The sequence below is a fragment of the Atractosteus spatula genome, chromosome 22, assembly GCF_055471065.1.
Source record: "Atractosteus spatula isolate fAtrSpa1 chromosome 22, fAtrSpa1.hap1, whole genome shotgun sequence".
Taxonomy (NCBI): domain Eukaryota; kingdom Metazoa; phylum Chordata; class Actinopteri; order Semionotiformes; family Lepisosteidae; genus Atractosteus; species Atractosteus spatula.
This window is the reverse complement of record NC_142727.1, coordinates 3,018,463-3,039,566: the sequence shown is the minus strand read 5'-3', so window position 1 is coordinate 3,039,566 and position 21,104 is coordinate 3,018,463. Positions and strand designations below refer to the sequence as shown.

The 21,104-nt window shown below is 49.5% G+C and overlaps 7 protein-coding genes across 8 annotated transcripts; 6 read left to right on the top strand and 1 right to left on the bottom strand.

Moving 5' to 3' along the window:
- Positions 1-76: 76 nt before the first annotated feature.
- On the bottom strand, positions 77-10,841 carry nop2 (NOP2 nucleolar protein homolog (yeast)). Its single transcript, XM_088939952.1, has 16 exons — positions 10,723-10,841; positions 9,831-9,965; positions 9,223-9,265; positions 9,045-9,124; positions 8,462-8,715; positions 7,904-8,081; positions 7,496-7,695; positions 6,649-6,738; positions 6,372-6,459; positions 5,861-6,001; positions 5,161-5,300; positions 4,767-4,856; positions 4,113-4,235; positions 3,762-3,859; positions 1,608-1,738; positions 77-1,136 (listed from the first exon to the last, which is right to left on the bottom strand). The coding sequence occupies exons 2-16, from the start codon at positions 9,934-9,936 to the stop codon at positions 805-807; spliced, it is 2,094 nt and encodes a 697-aa protein (XP_088796078.1). The 5' UTR covers positions 9,937-9,965; positions 10,723-10,841; the 3' UTR covers positions 77-804.
- A 1,178-nt stretch (positions 10,842-12,019) lies between these two features.
- On the top strand, positions 12,020-12,917 carry LOC148816584 (uncharacterized). The gene is made up of 2 exons (XM_088939588.1): positions 12,020-12,137; positions 12,346-12,917. Exons 1-2 carry the CDS (start codon positions 12,020-12,022, stop codon positions 12,915-12,917), a joined length of 690 nt encoding a protein of 229 aa, XP_088795714.1.
- Positions 12,918-14,022: 1,105 nt separating this feature from the next.
- LOC148816583 (histone H2B 1/2) lies at positions 14,023-14,397 on the top strand. The gene has a single exon (XM_088939597.1). It carries the CDS (start codon positions 14,023-14,025, stop codon positions 14,395-14,397), a length of 375 nt encoding a protein of 124 aa, XP_088795723.1.
- Positions 14,398-16,964: 2,567 nt separating this feature from the next.
- Positions 16,965-17,708, top strand: LOC148816582 (histone H1-like). 2 transcript variants are annotated; one of them, XM_088939590.1, is made up of 2 exons: positions 16,965-17,335; positions 17,375-17,708. In XM_088939590.1, the coding sequence occupies exons 1-2, from the start codon at positions 16,979-16,981 to the stop codon at positions 17,615-17,617; spliced, it is 600 nt and encodes a 199-aa protein (XP_088795716.1). In that variant the 5' UTR covers positions 16,965-16,978; the 3' UTR covers positions 17,618-17,708. The 2 variants fall into 2 exon arrangements, with proteins under 2 accessions (XP_088795716.1, XP_088795715.1); XM_088939589.1 differs by having other exon boundaries at positions 16,965-17,708.
- A 449-nt stretch (positions 17,709-18,157) lies between these two features.
- Positions 18,158-18,569, top strand: LOC148816581 (histone H2A). The gene has a single exon (XM_088939593.1). The coding sequence runs from the start codon at positions 18,158-18,160 to the stop codon at positions 18,542-18,544; it is 387 nt and encodes a 128-aa protein (XP_088795719.1). The 3' UTR covers positions 18,545-18,569.
- A 754-nt stretch (positions 18,570-19,323) lies between these two features.
- On the top strand, positions 19,324-19,762 carry LOC148816580 (histone H3). Its single transcript, XM_088939591.1, has one exon. The coding sequence runs from the start codon at positions 19,324-19,326 to the stop codon at positions 19,732-19,734; it is 411 nt and encodes a 136-aa protein (XP_088795717.1). The 3' UTR covers positions 19,735-19,762.
- A 656-nt stretch (positions 19,763-20,418) lies between these two features.
- LOC148816579 (histone H4) lies at positions 20,419-20,740 on the top strand. Its single transcript, XM_088939598.1, has one exon. The coding sequence runs from the start codon at positions 20,429-20,431 to the stop codon at positions 20,738-20,740; it is 312 nt and encodes a 103-aa protein (XP_088795724.1). The 5' UTR covers positions 20,419-20,428.
- The last annotated feature ends 364 nt before the right edge of the window (positions 20,741-21,104 follow it).

Genomic DNA, 21,104 nt, shown 5'->3' with positions numbered 1-21,104 from the left:
GGTGTTGTGTTATTTGTTAAAACAGGCCAGGACTAACTTTACTGAGTAGTTATAAACTGAGATGACAATCAGACTCCCCTTGTCAGGGCTTTAACTTGATGTATTTAAAAAAGTACAGTGTGTATTTTTCTGATACGTTAACAGCACATTGTTTTTACATTTTCTGAATTACTCATCAAAAACCATACAAAAATAATTCTGGAAAGACAGGGAACACAGACGCCTTAAATTGCTCTACAAATTCAGAATGGGGAGCTGTGTCAGCATGTGATATGCTAAGGAACCAAAGGGAAGCTAATTGCAAACTTCAAAAGCATTTTTTTTCCCTCTGTCGGCAATTAATTAACCTCTGCTTATTCCATTGTAAAAGGAAGACTGGGTGTTTAATTGAAAAAAAATAACATGCTGTCAATTATCTTAGAGATAAAGAAAATAGGACTGAACTGACATCACTGTGAGCTGGATTAGTTCCCAGAATTCCCCACTGGCACAAGAAGACTACGCAAGCTTGGCAAGAGCCAGGAAGGGGGGTGGATGTATGAATCACTTAAGATGAAACTTTAACAAAGTCCACTCCCATAAAATTAACTTTAAAAGTCACAGCTTTCACAGAGGCAGCATTTTCCCCTGTGCCATCAGGCTGCTTTCCTGAAAGGGACCATGGGAAGCATATCATCACGTAGCTGTAGAACAACTACATGTCCCAGAATGCCTTAGGGATCCAGACCCTGCTTGTCCCACAGCAAGGGAAGATGGGAAGCGTAGTACATACTCCGCTGCACTGTCGAGGACTTTTCACTCAGTCTAGTTTGGTTGCTTCGCTTTCTTAAACTTTTTAAACTTGTTCTTCCCCTTCGCGTCGTTTTTCTTCCCCAGGTTCTGGCTCTTCTTCTTCTTCTCGAACCGGCTCCCTGCCTTCACCCCCCCCTTCTTCTCCCCGTCCGATTTCCTCACTTGCTGCTTCTCCTCCGGTTTCTTTCCCACCTTCGCCTTCCCTCCAGCCTTCTTCTCCCGTCCTTTCTCCCCCTCCCCTTTCTTCCGGGGGACGTTCTTGCCGTTGGCTTCTGACCCCTGCTTAGCGGAGCCTGTCGAGGTTTCGGCCCCGTTCTCCTTCGGCTGGGCGTCGCCCACGTCCTCTGACGGAGAGAGAGAGAAAGAGAACAGTTACACAGTTCGGCATGAGAGCTGCAGTTCCTCCTCCCACAGGCCAGAGGGCGCTGTCATAGTGTGTACAAGTGTAAACAGAGATAATTTTATTAGCCATGTACAATTTCTTGCATTAGGAATTTGTCTTTTTCGCATACCCCATACTCTCCATGAGACACACAGACAGGGAGAGAAGCTGGGGGTCAGAGCGCAGGGTCAGCCATTTATACGGCGCCCCTGGAGCAGTTGGGGTTAAGGGCCTTGCTCAGGGGCCCAATGACAAACTCTTCCTTATATGATAACTAAGGTACTAACGCACTGTCTCATGTTGAATATAAGCTTCAGTGTTAGTGAGACTGGCTCCATTTTGGCTCCACCCCAACTGACTGTCCTGTATGCAAGTGGACAGCATGTTAGAGCCAGCATGGCCGCCTGCAGGTGCCAGGGGTTTCTTTCTGTACCTGTGGTGGCAGTGGGAATGCTATTGGAGAACTTCTTGAACTTGGCCACGAAGAAGCCGTCCATGTTGTGAGTGTGGGGGTAGAACCGGCGGGTGAGACGGAGGGAGGGGTGGAAACGACGTTCCTTAAACCTGGAGAGAGAGAAAAGGAAAGAAGAGACTTACTACTTAGGGCAAGTAAGTGCTTGAACACAAAGCCCATTAGCAACAGGGCTCAAAATCCGGCATGTCCCAGCAACCTTTTCCCCTTGACTAACGCTCTGGACGTGGTGATTTCCAAAGCTCCCAGCATCCTGGTCTGCTCTGCCCCTGCTGGGATTCGACCCAGGTGGATCCCCAGCTCTGAGCCACACCCTGGACAGTAGGGAGCTCTGTTAGGCGTTGAGCCGGTGGGAGAGGTCTCTGCACCCTGTAGGTTTCTAGGAAGGTGATGTCATGTCTCTAATACATGAGGTTCTCTGAGGCACATTTCACAGGCACCAGTCAGAGCTGAATTCGGCATCAAGGGAGAGCCGGAGCCTGTGCTGGCAAACAAGGGGCAAACAAAGCAGGGTACACCCTGGACGGGATGCCAATCCATCCCTTGGCACAAGCAGACACACAGACTCACACCAGGACCAATTCTCCCAGAAGCCAGTTAACCCACCAGCATGTCTTTTTACAGTGGGAGGAAACTAGAGGAAACCCACGCAAGCACTAGGAGAACATGCAAACTCCCCCACAGATAGCACCCCGGGTCTGGAATTGAACCCTAGGGCCCCGGCGCTGTGAGGCAGCAATGCTAAGAGATGCGCCAGTGTGCTGCTCCAAAGCTAAAGCGACATTATCAAAACTGCAAGATCAGCTCTGTTAGCGATCCAGGGCCACGAACGGTCTGAGCGCATCGCTGCGTGCTCTCCTAAAATCTGTCTGGCAACTGGGTTGGGCAGAGTGACACTTATTTTACATGCCTGGCAGTAATGCCAGGTCAGTTCATGGTCATTATGAACAACAGCTGAACTTGTTTCCAGCATCAGTGGATCCGTCTAGCTGTATGCAATACATGTTACCTATTGCAAAGCTGGGATAAAAATCTCACTTTGACAGTGTGTTGTCAGGCAGGAGACCCATGTAATAATGCAACATATGCACTCGCTTGATGATAATCGATTCCGATCATCCAACCTTAGTCAAAGACAATCCTTTAAACAGAAACTGTCTTTCTACTATACATAAAGAAATAAGGAAAAAAAAACAGGAAATAATATAAAACCAGAGAGAGAGCAACAGATTACTTGAACATGTTCAACACTGTTTTTTCCTTCATCACTCAAGTTCAGTAATACTGATGTCCTATACACCAGGAGAGGCCAAACATCAACTCTTCAGAGCCTCAATCCAACAGACTTTATCAGTCACCCTTAAAGCACCAACTTGCAAAGACGTGGAATGCGTGTTTCCAGCAGATAAGCAAGTGAATTGGCTCCACTCAAAGCAGGAAGAGCCGGCGATCCCGACAGCTACAGGGTGCCGGGATTTGCTTTTCAAGTGAACAAGTGAAACGTCTCCAGAGGCTGAAACACAGACAGACAGGGCCTGGCCAAACTCCTGCTATATTACTTGAACCACAGCAGTGTGGCTCAGTGCAGCAATCTGCAACATGACAACACATTTCAAAAACTCTGCAGCTAGACTACTAACTCACACCAGACCTTAAGTCTCTACTCTGGTTGCCTATGAAGTCACACATTCAAAATAAGATCCGGTTGCTGACTTTCAAGGCTCTGAACAATCTAGCTCCATCGTACATCTCTGAGCTCCTCCATGTTTACTCCCTCTCATAGGCTCCAGTCAGCTGAGCCTGGGTCTGCTCACTGCACCCAGGACTACATCTCAGACTTTTGGGGACTGTGCCTTTCCCGGTGCTGCTCCAGTGTTATGGAATGCCTTTCCTCAGACTCTATGAGAGATAAATTCTTTGATTCGCTCTGAATCGAAACTCAAAACTCCCCCTTTTTATCACGGCATATGTCTGACTGCCCTACATTCTATCACTATTAACCTGACTTTATTTATTTTTTTACTGCCCCCACCCTACAAAGCTCACAGCGCTGCAGTGTTTGTGCTGCCTCTGCATTTGTGCTTGGTGTTGTGCCACAGGACGTTTTCTCCTCACCGGCTGAACCCCTCCTTCCCGAAGTCCAGCCCCGCCGGCACCAGCTTGACGTTCCTCTTCTTCAGGGCGTAGTCCACCACCCACTCGTTCTCTTCCACCTGCAAACAGCCCACAGTGTCACAGCGCCGTTCCCCCGCTCGGCCTGCCCAGTGCGAGGGGGGCGCCGTTTCCCCACCGGGTGCCCTGGTGGTGGCGGAGTGCTCAAGTTGCCGAGCGCAGCGCCATGCAGCGCCCGCACGCACCGAGGCAGGGAGGGGGGTAGGAGAGAGAGAAAGGCACAGGCACGGGCGACGGAGAGGGAAGAGGGTTTCTACAGATGGAGGACTGAGGAGGAGCGAGCGAGCGACGCACCATGATGGAGCAGGTGCAGTAGACCAGGTAGCCTCCGCTTTCCGAATCGGCGTCCACCGACTCGATGGCTGACAGCAGGAGCTCCTTCTGCAGGTGAGCGTGACGCAAGACATCAGCCTGATCCTGAGAGAGAAGGGGGGGGGGGGTTGTGAGAAAGGTAAAACAGAAAACCATCAGATGTAGCCCGTGCTATTTTCCCCCAAAGGCCTGGCCCAGAATTGGGGCGATCCGACAGTCAATTTGAATTTTTTAGGGACTGACTGCAGGAAAAAAAAAATATAGCCATCAAGTTTGAAACAGGATCCCTCACGTTTCCAGGGTACGATTAACGCCCGGCTTTACAATGCGATGGGATGGGGGGGGATGTGTTACAGGTGTGCAGGTTGCTGTGGACACTGACAAAATGCACCAGAAGTGGTTAACATCCCTGCTGTCCACCAGGGGGCGGGTGGCCAGGGCGCAAAATCTTCAGTGCCTGCTGGTGAACTGCTGTGCACTGCTGCTGCAAGGACAGTATATACCCACTCAGAAGTACTTGTATCAGATTCCATGGCTTGAAGGCGAGGGCCACAGTGCGAGTGCTCGAAGAGGGCAAAGAAATCGACAGAGATGCTGCAACTTTAACCAAAGTCACTACAGAAGAGGTTTCATTACCTTGCTGGTCTTGACGGACGGGTCTTTGGCGATAACTCCAGTACCAGTGCACGGGGCGTCCAGGAGGACTCTGTCAAAACCGCCCATCACCTGCCAAGCAAACCAATCACAGACAACCGATCAGAGACCGGGATCGGCGTGCGCCAACCACCCCCACACAAGCCGCCAGAGAAGAGCCGGGGACATCACCCGCCATGCAGGCACAAGTGCGGATCAGGCGCACAGTGATGCAAACGCACTGACTCCTCTGCGATGATTCGCCCCCCACCGCGCGCGGACGTGGATACGCCCCGGCTCAAACACGCACCCACTCGCCCGACAGTCGGGCACAGGACTGCAATGGCGTTCCGACACATGCTGGCCCACCCGCGTGCTGGCAGCGACACACACTGACCTTGGGGAAACTCCTGCCGTCATAGTTGCAGACCACGGTGTTGCTGACGCCCAGCCTGTGCAGGTTACCCACCACGCTCTTCAGTCTCTCTGCGCTGACGTCGTTGGCCACGATCACCCCCGTGTTCTTCATCAGCTGAGCTGAGGGAATCAGTGCACAGTCATGAACATGGACAGATCATAAAGACCTCGGTACACACTCCTGCCACAGTACGAGTTCCAGTAATGACCCTCCAGATACTCTTCACACAGAAACATCAATACTGTCCCTAATTCAGAGTGTAAGTACCAGAGTCTCCCAACACACACTAATACAGATCCTAAAACAGAGCTGAGAGATTAATACAGATGCTTACAAAGAGCCTAGGGGACACATCTAATACACGTTAATGCAGATCTTCATAAAATCTTCAAGACACTCCTCACACACAGAGATTAATACAGACGCTAATATAGACCCTAGAAACACACCTCACCCACAGAGATTAATATAGACCCTAGAGATATACCTCACTCACAAAGATTAATATTGTATCTAAAGAGACTTCCCAGACATAAATATTAACTTAGACCCGAGGGCAGGGACCTTCACTTCAGTAAATGAAAATCAAGTAATTAATGCGCAGGAAGGACCTAAGTCTTGCCACGACCTGGCCTGCCCCAAACAGACAGTTTAAAACTGACCGCACAGTGCAACTTACCCATGTAAGTCGTCTTGCCACCCGGGGCAGCGCTCATGTCCAGCACTTTCTCCCCCTCCTGGGGGGCGAGAGCCATTACAGGCAGGAGGCTGGAGGCGCCCTGGAGGATGTAGTGACCGGCCAGGTACTCCGGAGTGGCGCCTGGAAGGAAAGAGAGGTAGAGATCCGTGCACTGAGCGCGCGCACACACTGACTGCCTGGATGGTGAGACAGCACTGACTGTGCCTTCTCTTTTGTCACACATTGATGGGGAAGCCTCCTATCATCGCCAGAAAGGAGAACCCTTTTCCCCCCAAAACTGTTAAAAAGCAGTTAACCGCAATTCCTGACCAGATGGGAAACGATCAGAAAAACTAAACCAGGGCGAGCAACCACTATAGAGCCCGGCAGAGGAAATTTAAGATGGTGTCTCATGTGGGGAAGAGCAAGGTGTCACACGCAGGGGGCAATGAACAACACAGGGGAGAACAGCGAGCCAGCGACGACGATGGCTCACGCAGCGCAGACTCACCGATGGGAACGGAGGAGTCGAAGATAACCAGCCCCACTTTGGACCACTTGCCCAGGGGATCCAGATTCACCCCACGGTTGATCAGAGCCTGAAAGAGGGAGGGGGAGGAAAGGAGGTCACACCGAGCGGATGTTCACAGATCCAAAGGGAGCGGAGGGCTCGAAAACGGAGCTGGCGAGCTGCAGCTCTCCATGCGATCTCTAAGAGGAGGCCGCGATCCTCGCACGCTGATGATTACAGTCCGCTGTGGGGCTGCGGGAGGCTGTGGCGGTCTTACCTGGGCCAGGTCCCGCCTCCGCGTCTTCAGGGTGTTGGTCCGAATGGTGACCGGCCGCTGAATCTCATTGGCTTCCAAGAAATCGATCAGCTGGAGCAGGGGAGACACACAGCGTGGGAATGGCACAGACAACTTATCGATCACAAACGGTGCCGACACAGGGCCTCCAGTATAGTAGATGACTCCCACCCCTCCCATAAACTCTGCCCTCCTACCAGCTGGGAAAAGAGATCGCAGTGTGCGGGCCAGCTTCACCAGACTCTGGAACACCTTCTTCCCGCAGGCTCCTCAACACCCTGGAATCTACTTGCACCCACTCCAATTCCAGAAACAGGGTTTAAATCCCCCCAGTGTGTCGCGTATATTGTATTATACATTTACCTTGTAACATGCACTATGTGGGTCCTGTCTACAATGTCTATGTCAGTGTCCTGTCTGTATTTGCACTGTGGACCAGGAGGAATGATATTTCATTCCACTGTATACTTGTATATGGCGACAATGACAAATAAACGTGAACTTGAACAGAGCATGTGCCTCGTCAGCCATCTTGGCTCTGATCTTTCATCCATTTACATGCGACTTTGAGAATTTCCCTAGAGCCGAAATGGAGCCCGTTTCGCGAACCGCTGACAGCGCCGTGACACCTCGGCCGGCAGCACAAGGGTCTGCCTCAGGCGATACGGCTCGTACTTCCCGTCTGCTTACTCATTCGCCAGCCCCCAATTCCACAGGGAGGATGGGGTTCTGGTAGGCGGAAGGCCAGCAGCTGGTTGAACCCAAGCTGAAAAAACAGGCCCCCCTCGGCTCAGCAGATCCCTCAGCCAGATTCCAGATGGGCACTGACCTCCGCAGGGGGGAAGAGGTCCATGATCTGCTCGATGAGGTAGGTGTTGTAGCTGTAGTACATGGCCAGGTCCTGCTTGAGGAGGGCCAGGTACTCCCCCCTCTCCCTCCCCTCCTCCCGCTTGGCGCTGAAGTGTCCCAGGACGTCGACGTTGTCCTTAATCCGCTGGTGGATGGACTGCAGGTCCAGGGGCAGCAGGCCTGAGTAGGAGCAAGGAGAAAAGGGACAGGGGGTGAGGGTTAACCAGCAGTAAGGATGAGTGAATTAAAAAAAAAAATCAGACAGCTATTTCAAATCCGAAATCAGCTGGGAAATTCCCGACAGCCAAACATAGACTGTTGCTGGGGGAATGGAGAAAAATGATCCGAAATCCGGCCTTCTCCCCCCCCCCCAAGGAAGCAGGCGCACCCTCTCTCGCTCTCTCATCTGAAGTGGGCAGCTGGAACTTCTCCGTCTCGTCGGCAGCCGCAAGTGGGGCGTCACCCTCGCTCCCCGTCTCCTCCTCCTCCTCCTCTTCCTCGCTGTCCTCCTCCAGCTCCCTCTCCATCTTCTTCTGCTTCTTTGCCGCTCTCTCGATCGGCAGCAACTGGGGGGGCACAGCAGGGAGACAAGACAGACAAGACGTCCTTATGAGCAACTGTGCCGGCCAGAAGGAACGAGGAAGAGAAAGCCGGGGCACCAGAGGAAGAGACAAAAGGGGAGAAGGAAAGAGGGCTCGAGAGAGAGCAGGAGTAAAAATGGGAAATGGTGAAAATGCAACAAAAGAGAATGTACAATGGAAATGGGCCAGTTAGATGGCGAGCTGGAGGAACAGATGTCTAGATGAGTACAGGGCCACTGAAGTGGAAAAAAAAACGTCCGTTATAAAATAAGACATCAGTGCCTGCAAACTAAAGAAGTACACTCTTCACCTCCACTGTTAACTTCTAACCAATTCTTGAGGAAGAACACCAGGCAGGCTTATACCTCCTCCCCGTCGCTGCCTTCTTCCTCTCCCTCATCGCTGTCCTCCGCCACTCCGTAGTCATCTACCATTTCATCGTCATCGGTCTCAGCTTCCTCCTCCCCTCCTGCGCTCACGTCCTCCTCCCGGGCTTCTCCCTCGCTCCCTTCCTGCACCTGCTCTTCCTCAGCCTCCGAATCGCCCTCGCTGTCGGACTGGGCCACAGGACGCTTCCGCTTCGCTGGCTTCAACCACTCGCTGTTCTCATCGCTGAAGCCTGAGAAAGTCCGATCGATTAATACAGAGCCTACTATAGACCCTACAGACACTCCTCACACACAGAGATTCATTCAGACCCCAATATAGACCCTAGAGACACTCCTCACACACAGAGATTCATACAGACCCCAATACAGACCCTAGAGACACTCCTCACACCCTAATGTAGACCCTAGAAACACTCCTCACACAAAGAGATTCATATAGACCCTAGAGACACACCTCACACACAGAAATTAACACAGACCCTAATACAGACCCTAGAGACACAACTAATACATTTTGTTTATTCAGAAAACATTGTTTTAAGCATTAAGATTTGATTACCTTTCTTTGTCTGTTTTGGTTCTATTTCTGATTTTTCAGGCTTCTTAGGCTGGGAGGTGGGAACAGAACGCTTCACAGCACTACGGAGAAGTAACAACAGCAACAATCACAACTTGCAAGAAGCAGGGGAACAGCAATTTAAAATACCAAGAGCAGTAGTGGTGATGATATTTCCTACCGTTTTCTTGCTCTGCTTCCAAGTCTTTTAGACGCACTATCACCTAAAAGGGAACAAAATATTCCAATTATATTAGTAATTCTTTTTTTAAAAAAACAACTGTGTCTCACATCTCACACTGAAGTGACTCTGACATAATCATACTAATACTGGCAGAGTAATACGTTAACAATTGATCCAGTTCACAGTGCAGTCAGTCCAGTCCAGTCCAGTCCAGCCTAGAGAGTCTCAGACTGCTCTGTCAGTGTCAGTGTGAGTCTGATTATAATCCCAGTTCACAACTAATCCAGCTCCCAGTCCAGTCCAGCCTGGAGAGTCTCAGACTGCTCTGTCAGTGTCAGTGTGAGTCTGATTATAATCCCAGTGAAGAACTCATCCAGCTCCCAGTCCAGTCAGTCCAGTCCAGCCTGGAGACTCTCAGACTGCTCTGGCAGTGTCAGTGTGAGTCTGATTATAATCCCAGTGAAGAACTCATCCAGATCCCAGTCCAGTCAGTCCAGTCCAGCCTGCTCTGTCAGTGGGAGTCTAAGCAGGTGGAGCCCATGTTAGTCCACCCAGTACATCACAGTCCTTAGTGCAGAGCCTAAATGATCAGAATGGCTGCTTACCCTCCAGCAAGAAGTTGGGAATTTCTGTCTCTGCGCCCTTCTGCTTTCTGGCCTTTCGTCCCGGCCCTCGCTTCTGCTTATTGGTGGGATCTAACTTCCGCCCCATGACTGACCTCTAAATTAACCAATCACAGCCTACACAAACGAAAATAAAATGACTTTAGACATATGATCTCAAACATAAAATGACAGATCCTGCAAAGACAAACTTCGAATACTGGCAATCCTACAGATTCGCATGGCTTGATATTTCTTACAAATAAAATCTTACTGGTTCAGAAAAAGAAAACACTGTTGAACAGATGTAGTTCAGAGAGAAATAACTAGAACGTCTACAAACCTACAATCTACAAGAAAAAGCAAAGCGATATCAGATGTCTAAATCAATTATTAAAATGCCAACTAGATTTCACATTTGATAGGTTGCAGGCTACTGTGATGAAACCGCTGCACGATAGGAATCTGGTTTACCTCTTTCACAATTTCACGGGATACTAGTACTTCAGCTTCTAGTAACAGTACTTCGTTTTAATTTCAGTGGCTGACAAAAAGCGAACACATTTCCATAGCGTTTTTAAAGAAACCCTCCTCCGATCACTAATCCATCTACAGGCCTGTACGATAAATTTGATCGGGGGAGTTATTTTTTTTATTATTCCCTTACTTTTTCTATGTCTAAACACTTCTTCTTTACTACTATCGATTCACTTGATGTTTTAGCGAGGATGCAGCGGTAGTAAATAAACATCTCAATAGTTCGAATTCGGATTGAAGTTTTACAAGAATCCGTTTACAATCGTAACGGGACTTTAACTACACAGTCAAGATTTCTCTCCCCCCACCCTCCTGTGTCCCTCGATTTTTTATATTTTTAAGTAAAACGAAAACTCACTGTTGTTTGTATAAGGCGGATCATCCAGCTCTAAGGTTTTAAAAGTCCGGGCACATGCAGCCGTAGCAACACGAACGAACGAGAAATGTGGGCAAAGACAGGCACGTGTTTCCGTCGCTTAGCAGAGAGAGCTATTTCCGTCGCATTCTTCATGACATCACGCAGAGCGCTTACCAAGAAGCACGCCGGTATAGAGCGAGTCTCCGTGACGTAATAAGAGACTTTTTTTAATCTCTCGCGCTCCAAAGGCCGGCCATGAATGTGCTGAAATAGTTCGTAAGAGCTCAAACTAACAGTTTTGGCAAGAGACGAGGCGGGTATTAATAAGCAAAGGCTATGAAGGCAGCATGTTTTGCAAATACATAAATGCGAAAAATATTTCATACATTAGATTAAAAGACCTACGTAGATACTCTCACTAACTTGGAGGGTTATAACTTGCTACTGCTTTGTTCAACAACGTTGATCAGAAGATTGAACTGAAGACAAAAGTATAAATGAAGTCATTAAGTTATTTTAAGAACTGAGATCGACGGCACGTACGAACTTTCTTTATTTGGATTATCCTGGACTGTACTATCTGTGCACACCTCAATTAAAAGTGGGGAAAGATCCGTTAGGGTTACGATATAAGGTTCTGTAACAAAAAATATTAAGACAAACATATTTACAAAGGTTCGCTGTAGTAAGTTGTTGTAAACCACAGAACTCTTGTACCCGAAACTAAATTCACCTAAAGAAATATCTTCAAACACAATCAGTTTGTGTGTTTTGTCTTTAAATTCCGGTCAGCAGAGTGGAGTGAATCCAAGACACTGAACGTATCGGGAAACTAACAATAATAATTAATAATAATCATTTAAAAGAAAAAACGCAATGAAAAAAAATAAACAAGACCTGGAGTGTACATGTTTATAGAAGTAAAATGTTTCTATAAACAGACAGAAATAGGTCTTTTTATTTTATAGTCTGGAGTCTCTTATGCATTATGAAAGTTATATTATAACGGCTCCCAAAAGCCTCAGGTAGGCGCTGTGGCTCGGGGTGCAGTTATCAACGGCAGGTGTCGAGGCGTAAAAATAAATAAATCTCACCTGGGCGGGTTAAAGGTCTTCGCCCGCAGCACGCGGGACCCTCCGTCGCCAGGCAACCGCAGTTCGGAAACAAATCCCCTAACGGACGGAGAGAGACGTTGCCGGCGGCACCGCTGCCTCACTGGGAGCGGCGGGATATTTCCATGTCTGCCAACGGAGCTCTGGGGCTCCGTCCGTTCGGCTGACGCTTTTCCAGAAACACTATGTCCGGGAGGGAGCCGGGCGGCCGGGGACTCGGCAAGGCCGGGGCCAAGCGCCTCGGCCGGCTGCTCAAGAAGGCGCTGCGGGACGAAGGCCCGGAGGCCGCCGGCGCCGCGCCCAGTCAGTGTGACCCCCCCCCCCCCGCCGGCCGCTTTTGAGCGCGGCTGAAATACACCAAACACCCGCGCTGCGCCTCTCGCTGTCATTTTAATTCGTTATGATGCCGTGGTGTTCCGTCACAGCGCCGGTGCAGTTTTGGGAAAAGAGTAAAAACGATGTCTAGACACCGCCCTCTCGCCTAATGTCGTTCTCCCTTCCTTGTTGACAGAAACCGCGGTCGGCACGTTGAAGAACAAGAGGCCGGCGGCGGCGGCGGCAGGCGCCCAGGCCGGGAAGAGAAGGAGCGGTGGTGGCGTCTCCGCGCTCATCCTCCGGGTGGTGGCCGCGTCGAAGCAGCGGGGAGGCCTGTGCATGGCGGAGCTGAGGAAGGTCCTGGCGGCCGGCGGCTACGACGTGGAGAGGAACGACAGGCGGGTCACCGCGGCGGTCAGGGGCCTGGTGCGGCGGGAGACGCTGGTGCAGACCGGGGGCAGAGGCGCGACGGGCTCCTTCGCGCTCAACCCGGCCAGGGAGAGGAGGGCGAAGCCGGCAGCGGCGGCGACAGAGCGGGCTCGGAAAGCGGCGAAACGGGGGGCGGAGGGAGATAGACAGGCCGCCGCAAAGACTAAGCCGGCGGGCCGTGATAGAAGAACCAACAAGCCGGTCGGAGCCGCGGGCAAGATGCCCACCGGGCAGAAAACCACGCAGGTCGCAGACAGGCGAGGCGCTGATAGGGGCAAGAGCCCAGCCGTGGAAGGCAGGAAGGCGACCAGAAAACCGGCTCCGAAAAAGAGGCGTTAAAACGGAAAGGTTTATGATTTTAAATGAGTGAATCAACAAATAAACGGGCTAAGCCGCTTAAAATGCTAACTTAAACAGTTCCGGTGTATTCATCCCCTACACATCCTTTATCATGCACACGATTTAAAAAAATATTTTAAACGCAGATGAATTCTTACATTTTGACAAAATATATCGGGTGACTTGATTTAAGGATTGTGTCCCACTTAAAGGATGTACTGTTGGTTTGCATATCAGCCTTTTTTTAAAAAGTGAAAAGGAAAATATTTGCAGTGGTACCTAGATTGCATTTCATATGAATTAGATTAATGCTGTTAAGACCATCTGCGTTTAGCGGAGCAGAAATAAATATCAGTGGAACGATAGTTCATTTTAGACCTTAAATATAAATAAAAACTATTGATAAATGAATTGGTACTTTTTTATTTTATTGACTTAAAAAACACGCTATTGAGTTGATAGTGAAGATTTTGTAAAAGAGGTCAGTTTATAAGCGCATTCCCAAATAACAAAAGTCCTTTTTTCTCCCATGAACATGAAATTTCTTTTGGATTCAAAACAATCAGCTCTTATGATGATCGAACTATCTCAGTCACAAATATGAGATAATATAAGGCGACTGAATCGTGAGATTTAAAAACAAAATACACAGAGGTCAGGGCTGTTAGTGCACCTCGGAGCGCAAACTGCAGAAAAGTTGCTGTCCTAGTAGTTTGGAATCAGAGCGAGCAGGCTTTTGACTCCACGTTTGCACAAATCGCACAGTTCACGCCGAGCATATCGTTTTCTAGGGTAGGAGATATAAATGGAACGACAGTCGGATTTCAGAAAATCTGCACGTAGTGCTAAACGGATCACACGGCCCTTTGTTCCTGTGTGCGCGGGCGGAGGGGAGAGAGAGGCGCCTGGAGTCAGAGCGAGCGGCTCGGGCGCTCCGCCGTTTGAATTTCATTGGCGGAGAGCGCAGCCAATAGGAGAGCAGCTCTCTCGCTGACCAATGAGCCGGCTTCACAGCTGAGCGAGCTGATTTGCATGCAGCCACTATAAACAGGGGGCTGCAGGAGGCCTGAGCTTTATTATTGTGCGCAGTTAGCAGTTTGTGAAGATGCCTGAACCAGCGAAATCCGCTCCCAAGAAGGGCTCCAAGAAAGCCGTGACCAAGACTGCTGGGAAAGGCGGCAAGAAGCGCAGAAAGACCAGGAAGGAGAGCTACGCCATCTACGTGTACAAGGTGCTGAAGCAGGTGCACCCGGACACCGGCATCTCGTCTAAGGCCATGGGCATCATGAACTCGTTCGTCAGCGACATCTTCGAGCGCATCGCCGGCGAGGCCTCCCGCCTGGCGCACTACAACAAGCGCTCCACCATCACCTCCCGGGAGATCCAGACCGCCGTGCGCCTGCTGCTTCCCGGAGAGCTGGCCAAGCACGCCGTGTCCGAGGGCACCAAGGCCGTCACCAAGTACACCAGCTCCAAGTAAACCCGGCCCGCCCGTCCCGGATCTACGAACCCAAAGGCTCTTTTAAGAGCCACCCACAGAGTCCGTAAAAGAACAATCATAATTTCTTCCTTATTGCTTAATTCCGTGAAATAGCCAATTGTATGGGTCGTTACTCAGCTGTGCAATGACACTTCAATTCCTCGGTTTTGATTGATTTGATAAATATACAAAGACAATTTATTTCCCACTTAGTTCTTTAAGCAAGACCGTATAATTCTCACTTGTCGTTCTGATGTGCTTAAATTCGAGAAGCTTGTTAGGATAAACGTTAAAATTGTCCATTAGTCTGCTGTTTAATTACTTCCCACAGTTCTGTGTAAGATATATCCTGTGCTTGATTCAAATTCACCTTGACTTAAATCACACACAGCTCCTCTTCTGAACAAGTGGCTGTAAGCGGCTGACCGCTGTTTCAAATTATTCAGGTGTTCCATGCCAAGTTAAGTGCTGGACAGATCCGATAGAAAAGTATCTCCCCGTTTGTAAGGCTACAGCTCAACCAGGACAAGGCCCAGGGAGCAGAGACCACAGCTGGCCAGCAGAGGGAGCAGGAGAGAAGGAATCGTTTCTCTTAAAAAGCCCGCAGTAAAAACAGGTTATTGACCTTTACTGCAGCCACTTAGACCTAAAAACTTCTTACCCCTTATCAAAAATCTTTAAAGATGGTCAGTTCTTTAAACCCAATGTATATCATAATTATAAAACGAGAGAGAATGAAATATAGGTAAAATTAAGAATGCATGAAAAAATATACACTCCAAGGTCTGAAGAAACAGCATATTTGCACTGATGTGCCTGTGCTTAATCTGCGTTTTTGATTAAGAAGAACTGGGGTTAAAAGAATGTAGTCATTGCAGCTGATTTATATCAAATCTGAAAGAAGGACGTTGTTCTTATGTACAACAGACCTCTCTTTATTAATCCCCTGAGGGAAATTGTAGTGCAACAGCAGCCTGGCACAGCTACCACAGGACAGCGTAACGAATGATACAATAATACAACAATACAATACAGTAAGTACAGTCAGTGAGAAGTGCAGTAGAACGTTTTTAAAAATGGGCTATACAGAATTGCTCACATTACAGAAGATGTAAGACAAACCAGAATGTACAATATACAAAAAGATATATTGCACATTATAAATATATTGCACAAACACCCAGCATATATTGCACACAAATCAGTTGTAAAGAGGATCAACAAAAAGTGTTTATGAGTAACGGTGGGGTACAAAATTAATCGGTAGCAAGACTGAAGAATTAATGAGAATAATAAGAAACCAGTGAGAACACCCCCCCACATGGCAGTGGAATGTGAGATTAAAGAGACAGGAGTCAGTCTGAAGAAATAAAGATAACTGTGTATAAAAGAACCGGCAGTTAACTAAGTACAAGAACTCAGGCTGTTTCAGCAGTTTCTGTGTGGATAGTTCAGTATTAGTGTAGGTCTTCTATCTGATATAAAGTGATGCTAATGTGGTGACTAAAACTGCTGCCTCGCAGGTCTTGATTTTCATTCCAAATAGAATAATCCTTCTGTATGGAGTCTGCATGTCTCCAGCCTAGTGCCCTGTTCCTGCTGGATTGGTATGAGCCCTACCGTGAGTTGAGACAAATTTCTTAATTGAAACGTCTGGGGAATGAACGGGCGTTTACACCAGCCAGATGAAAGAAAATAAAACTAAGCATTTGAAAATCCGCTTTTTTCTGCCAGTCTTGTACGAACAGTAATATCACAGGCTTTCTGCTAACTGTCTCCTCCCGAGAAGCTGGGACGATGCTGAAGGATCTGTAGGAACTGAAATCCGAAGTAACAAGTTAAGAAAGAGTTTCAGGAATGTTGGTATTGACGGTAAAGAGTCGCGGTCTTTACTAAAGCCCCATTGAAGAATCGCCTTTGAAGGAAGTGATTTGGAAATTTATGAGATAAACAAATCGACAAAATACGCTTGTACAGCATTTTAACAAAGCGTATCGGTGGAAAAACTCGAAATACTCCGAATTTCACAGGGATAAAACTGTCTAGTTTGACAACACTTGTCCGTCTCCTTAAAAACAGCGAGTCCGGGAGTGTGTTAATGACACTGAACATAGAGCAAAATAAATCATCAGTTTTAAATAATTCAGAATTCATTCTTATTGTGTTACGTGACCGTCGGTCTCGACTGTAGTATTTACACCTTGTTTTTGTCTTTACTGACGGTTTAAGTACATTTATTTTAGAAATAGACGACAAAGTGCCGGGCGAGCACCGCCTTTCGTTTGCGCTGTTGTTGGAGTTTGGGCAATTCTGTCAGAATTACCGTACAGAAAAATCTGTAACTCAACTGCATATTAAAGACCAGGGGGTCTCCTCTGCATTTTGCATCTTTTGTACTCGTTTCGGTGTAGTTGTGAGGATTACGGGGCAGTTTTGTGCGGGGAGAAAACACAAGTGCGAGCGGGCTGTGCGGAGCGGAGCTGCAGCAGCAGCGGTTGAGTCTCCACGGTTCTCATGCGGCCTTGAAGTCCCGCCTGCGCGCGGAGCCGCAGACAGTCCGACAGCAGACAGAGACGCAGCGATGGCAGAAGAAGTCGCTCCGGCCCCCGCCGCCGCGCCGGCCAAGGCGCCCAAGAAGAAGAGCGCCGCCAAGCCCAAGAAAGCGGGCCCCAGCGTGGGAGAGCTCATCCTGAAGGCCGTGTCCGCCTCCAAGGAGCGCAGCGGCGTGTCCCTGGCCGCCCTGAAGAAGTCCCTGGCGGCCGGCGGCTACGACGTGGAGAAGAACAACTCCCGCGTCAAGCTGGCCATCAAGAGCCTGGTGACCAAGGGCACCCTGGTGCAGACCAAGGGCACCGGCGCCTCGGGCTCCTTCAAGCTCAACAAGAAGCAGGCGGAGACCAAGACCAAGCCCGTGAAGAAAGCCGCCGCCGCCGCTAAAGCCAAGAAGCCGGCGGCCAAGAAACCCGCAGCGGCTAAGAAGCCAGCGGCCGCCAAGAAGCCCAAGAAGGCGGCGCCCAAGAAGCCGGCGGCCGCCAAGAAGTCGCCCAAGAAAGCCGCGAAGCCCGCAGCGGCCAAGAAGGCGACTAAGAGCCCCAAGAAGGCCAAGAAGCCCGCGGCGCCTAAGAAGGCAAAGAGCCCGAAGAAAGCCAAGGCAGCGAAGCCCAAGGTGGCCAAACCCAAGACGGCCAAAGCTAAGAAAGCGGCTCCCAAGAAGAAGTGAGCGATCGACCCCCGAGTTAGTTTCCTCCAAACCCAAAGGCTCTTCTAAGAGCCACCAGCCCTTCCGAGAGAGAGCGCAGACTTTCCCTTTTCACCGCCTGAAAGCGACGGTAAATTTTAAATCACGGCAGATTAATACATTCGATAGGCAATGGTCTTTTTAAGTAATGTTCCACGTTACTGGACTAGTAATGATCTTTGGTGAGGCTACGGAGCTTTTCAATTTCGCGTCCTCCTGCCCGCTCAAGCACAGCATTCATATAATACGTTTTAGGGCGCAATCACTTAAAGATTATTGAATAAACAGGAAAATCTTCAGTCTTCTCTGCTGCAGCTCCGCTCTCTATTCAAATTTCTGAATTTCGCTGCTGCCTGCTGATTGGTGACACCGAAAAGCAGGAAAGAGGCGACACTTCTTCGCGATTGGCTAGAAAACTTCTTCCGGCTCCACCAATTAAAGCGAGTCATGACTCTTCAAAAGCGCGGCTGTAAGGGGATTGTTTTTCATTGTTGGTAGTTTTCGTCGAGCAGTAAATAGAAAATGAGCGGCAGAGGAAAGACCGGCGGTAAGGCCAGAGCCAAGGCCAAGACTCGCTCTTCCAGGGCCGGACTGCAGTTCCCTGTGGGCCGTGTCCACCGGCTGCTGCGCAAGGGAAACTATGCCGAGCGGGTCGGCGCCGGAGCCCCGGTGTATCTGGCCGCGGTGCTGGAGTACCTGACCGCCGAGATCCTGGAGCTGGCTGGCAACGCCGCCCGGGACAACAAGAAGACCCGCATCATCCCCCGGCACCTGCAGCTCGCCGTCCGCAACGACGAGGAGCTGAACAAGCTGCTGGGCGGCGTGACCATCGCGCAGGGCGGCGTGCTGCCCAACATCCAGGCGGTGCTGCTGCCCAAGAAGACCGAGAAGCCGGTCAAGAGCAAGTAAACAGCCCGGCAGAGACCTCCGACTGACCCCGAACACAAAGGCTCTTTTAAGAGCCACCCACAGCCTCCTAGAAAGAGCGAGTTCCGATTATATAATTGCAGAATGCACAAATGTCGCTATACACGTGTTTTTACTGAGATTTTAGTAGTGATGTACTGTGGCTCAGAAAGGCACGCAGCCGCTAGCTAAACTATGGAAGATCGATTTCTATTGCGCTCGTAATATATTTCATACAACAATTCTCCGAATTCAGTTCGTTCAAGTAGATTTTCACGTTTTAATTATAGACCAAATTTATAATCAAAATAAGACTGTTCTGTTCATTCATATTAGTCTTTCAACTAGATTTTAACCCCGAACTGTAGAATCTGGGTCCCTCAGCACAATATTAACCTCCCGAGTCACAGGACTGCCTTTAGACACTGAATTATATTAGTGTCCTTGATTATAGTAGTCTTCTACTAATCATTTTATGGAATTATATTCTTGTCCTGCATTATTATAGCTAAAACACTAATCAAACACCTTGCCGCCTTATTGACATCTAGGTGTAAAAACGCCTGAACTCTTTTACTTTATAAAACAAAGAAAATTTGAGGCCTGAAACCCACGACGAGTGTCAGAGCTGCGCGCTCGTTTTCAAACTGTCCAATCAGAGAGTTACAGCCCCCTCCCCCCTGTACCTTTCAGCCAATCAGGACGGGGCTGCCTGCGGATATAAACCCGAGTGCCGGCAGTACCTCTCACTAGAGTGCTGATTGTGAAGAGAAGCGAGGAAGATGGCGAGAACCAAGCAGACCGCTCGCAAGTCCACCGGCGGCAAGGCGCCCAGGAAGCAGCTGGCCACCAAGGCTGCCCGCAAGAGCGCCCCCGCCACCGGCGGCGTGAAGAAGCCCCACCGCTACAGGCCCGGCACCGTGGCTCTGCGGGAGATCCGCCGCTACCAGAAGTCCACCGAGCTGCTGATCCGCAAGCTGCCTTTCCAGCGCCTGGTGAGAGAGATCGCCCAGGACTTCAAGACCGACCTGCGCTTCCAGAGCTCCGCCGTCATGGCTCTGCAGGAGGCCAGCGAGGCTTACCTGGTGGGGCTCTTCGAGGACACCAACCTGTGCGCCATCCACGCCAAGAGGGTGACCATCATGCCCAAAGACATCCAGCTGGCCCGCCGCATCCGCGGGGAGCGCGCTTAGACACGGACCGCCCGCTGCAGGATCTTTCCCCTTGAACACAAAGGCTCTTTTCAGAGCCACCACAACAGTAAAAAAAAGAACAAATATTTCACTGCTTATATACAGGACAAAAATACGGTGTGTTGCAGTTGAACCGGTAAAAAATACGAACTCTTAATTTCCCTAGATTGCGAGATTTCCAGTATTATTATTCATACCAAGAATAAAGCCTGACTAGAGCTCATAATCCATAAAACGTAGTACACTATTATCTGTGCGCTATTCAGGTTTCCTGTTTTCTATAGTTTCGCCCTGTAAGATACAGCCCTATATGTACTGAGTCAAGTGCTCTGCGAGACAGGCACTGCAAGTTGAAAACGTGCTGCTGCATAAACTATCCTATATAAAACTGGGCTTTCGAGTCCAGGTTCACGCGTTCAGACTATGGGGAGAAGCAAGTTCATCATTTATATAATCCTACAGTGCTGTAGGTAGGGAAGTAATCATGAACATTTCGCCTTGTTTAAAGCTGCTGTGGGAGAGAGCTCACGGCAGGGAAGGGGTTCATGTGCAGTCTGGGCTGCTGCTGCAGTCGGAGAGGAGGCGGAGTCAGTGCGGTTCTGGTCTCAAGCAGGTCCGCTCTCAGGCTTGAAAAGAGAAGCGCCGCGGCTACAGCCCAGCAGTGTGTGTCGTGTTCACAGCTGATAACTTGAAGATGTCTGGAAGAGGCAAAGGCGGAAAGGGACTCGGGAAAGGAGGCGCTAAGCGTCACCGCAAGGTTCTCCGTGACAACATCCAGGGAATCACCAAGCCCGCCATCCGCCGCCTGGCTCGCCGTGGGGGAGTGAAGCGGATCTCTGGGCTGATCTACGAGGAGACCCGCGGGGTGCTGAAGGTGTTCCTGGAGAACGTCATCCGCGACGCCGTCACCTACACCGAGCACGCCAAGAGGAAGACCGTCACCGCCATGGACGTGGTGTACGCACTGAAGCGCCAGGGCCGCACCCTGTACGGCTTCGGAGGCTGAACAGGAGCGGAGCTTCACTGCCGGACTGGACCCCGACGTATCAACCCAAAGGCTCTTTTAAGAGCCACCCACCTTTTCAGAAAAAGGAGCTCAAATCCGATATGTGAATGTAGAAGGGATTTCTTGTCCTTTGAAAGTCTACACCTAAAGGCAAGAAAATAAAGTGCGCATTATTACAGAGCGTTGTGTGTCTGGATTTAGTTGCTAATGAAATAAAGCTTTTAAGTGAGAAAGCTTTGCTGCAGAGAGTGTTGAAAAGATAGTTTTTATCCCCATTTCTTATACTCATGTCTGCTTTGTGGTTTTGCATTTATTACAACACATACGTTTAATTGAGTGTTCTTTAGAAATGCATTCAACATGG

Coding starts and splice junctions, on each gene's coding strand:
- LOC148816584 (XM_088939588.1), top strand. CDS start 12,020: ATGTCCGGGAGGGAGCCGGGCGGCCGGGGACTCGGCAAGGCCGGGGCC. Junction 12,138..12,345: donor GGCCGCCGGCGCCGCGCCCA/GTCAGTGTGACC, acceptor CCTTGTTGACAG/AAACCGCGGTCGGCACGTTG.
- LOC148816583 (XM_088939597.1), top strand. CDS start 14,023: ATGCCTGAACCAGCGAAATCCGCTCCCAAGAAGGGCTCCAAGAAAGCC.
- LOC148816580 (XM_088939591.1), top strand. CDS start 19,324: ATGGCGAGAACCAAGCAGACCGCTCGCAAGTCCACCGGCGGCAAGGCG.
- LOC148816579 (XM_088939598.1), top strand. CDS start 20,429: ATGTCTGGAAGAGGCAAAGGCGGAAAGGGACTCGGGAAAGGAGGCGCT.
- LOC148816581 (XM_088939593.1), top strand. CDS start 18,158: ATGAGCGGCAGAGGAAAGACCGGCGGTAAGGCCAGAGCCAAGGCCAAG.
- LOC148816582 (XM_088939589.1), top strand. CDS start 16,979: ATGGCAGAAGAAGTCGCTCCGGCCCCCGCCGCCGCGCCGGCCAAGGCG.
- nop2 (XM_088939952.1), bottom strand. CDS start 9,936: ATGGGGCGGAAGTTAGATCCCACCAATAAGCAGAAGCGAGGGCCGGGA. Junction 8,716..9,044: donor ACCAAAACAGACAAAGAAAG/GTAATCAAATCT, acceptor GGACTTTCTCAG/GCTTCAGCGATGAGAACAGC. Junction 1,739..3,761: donor GGGAAGGAGGGGTTCAGCCG/GTGAGGAGAAAA, acceptor CTCTCTCTCCAG/GTTTAAGGAACGTCGTTTCC.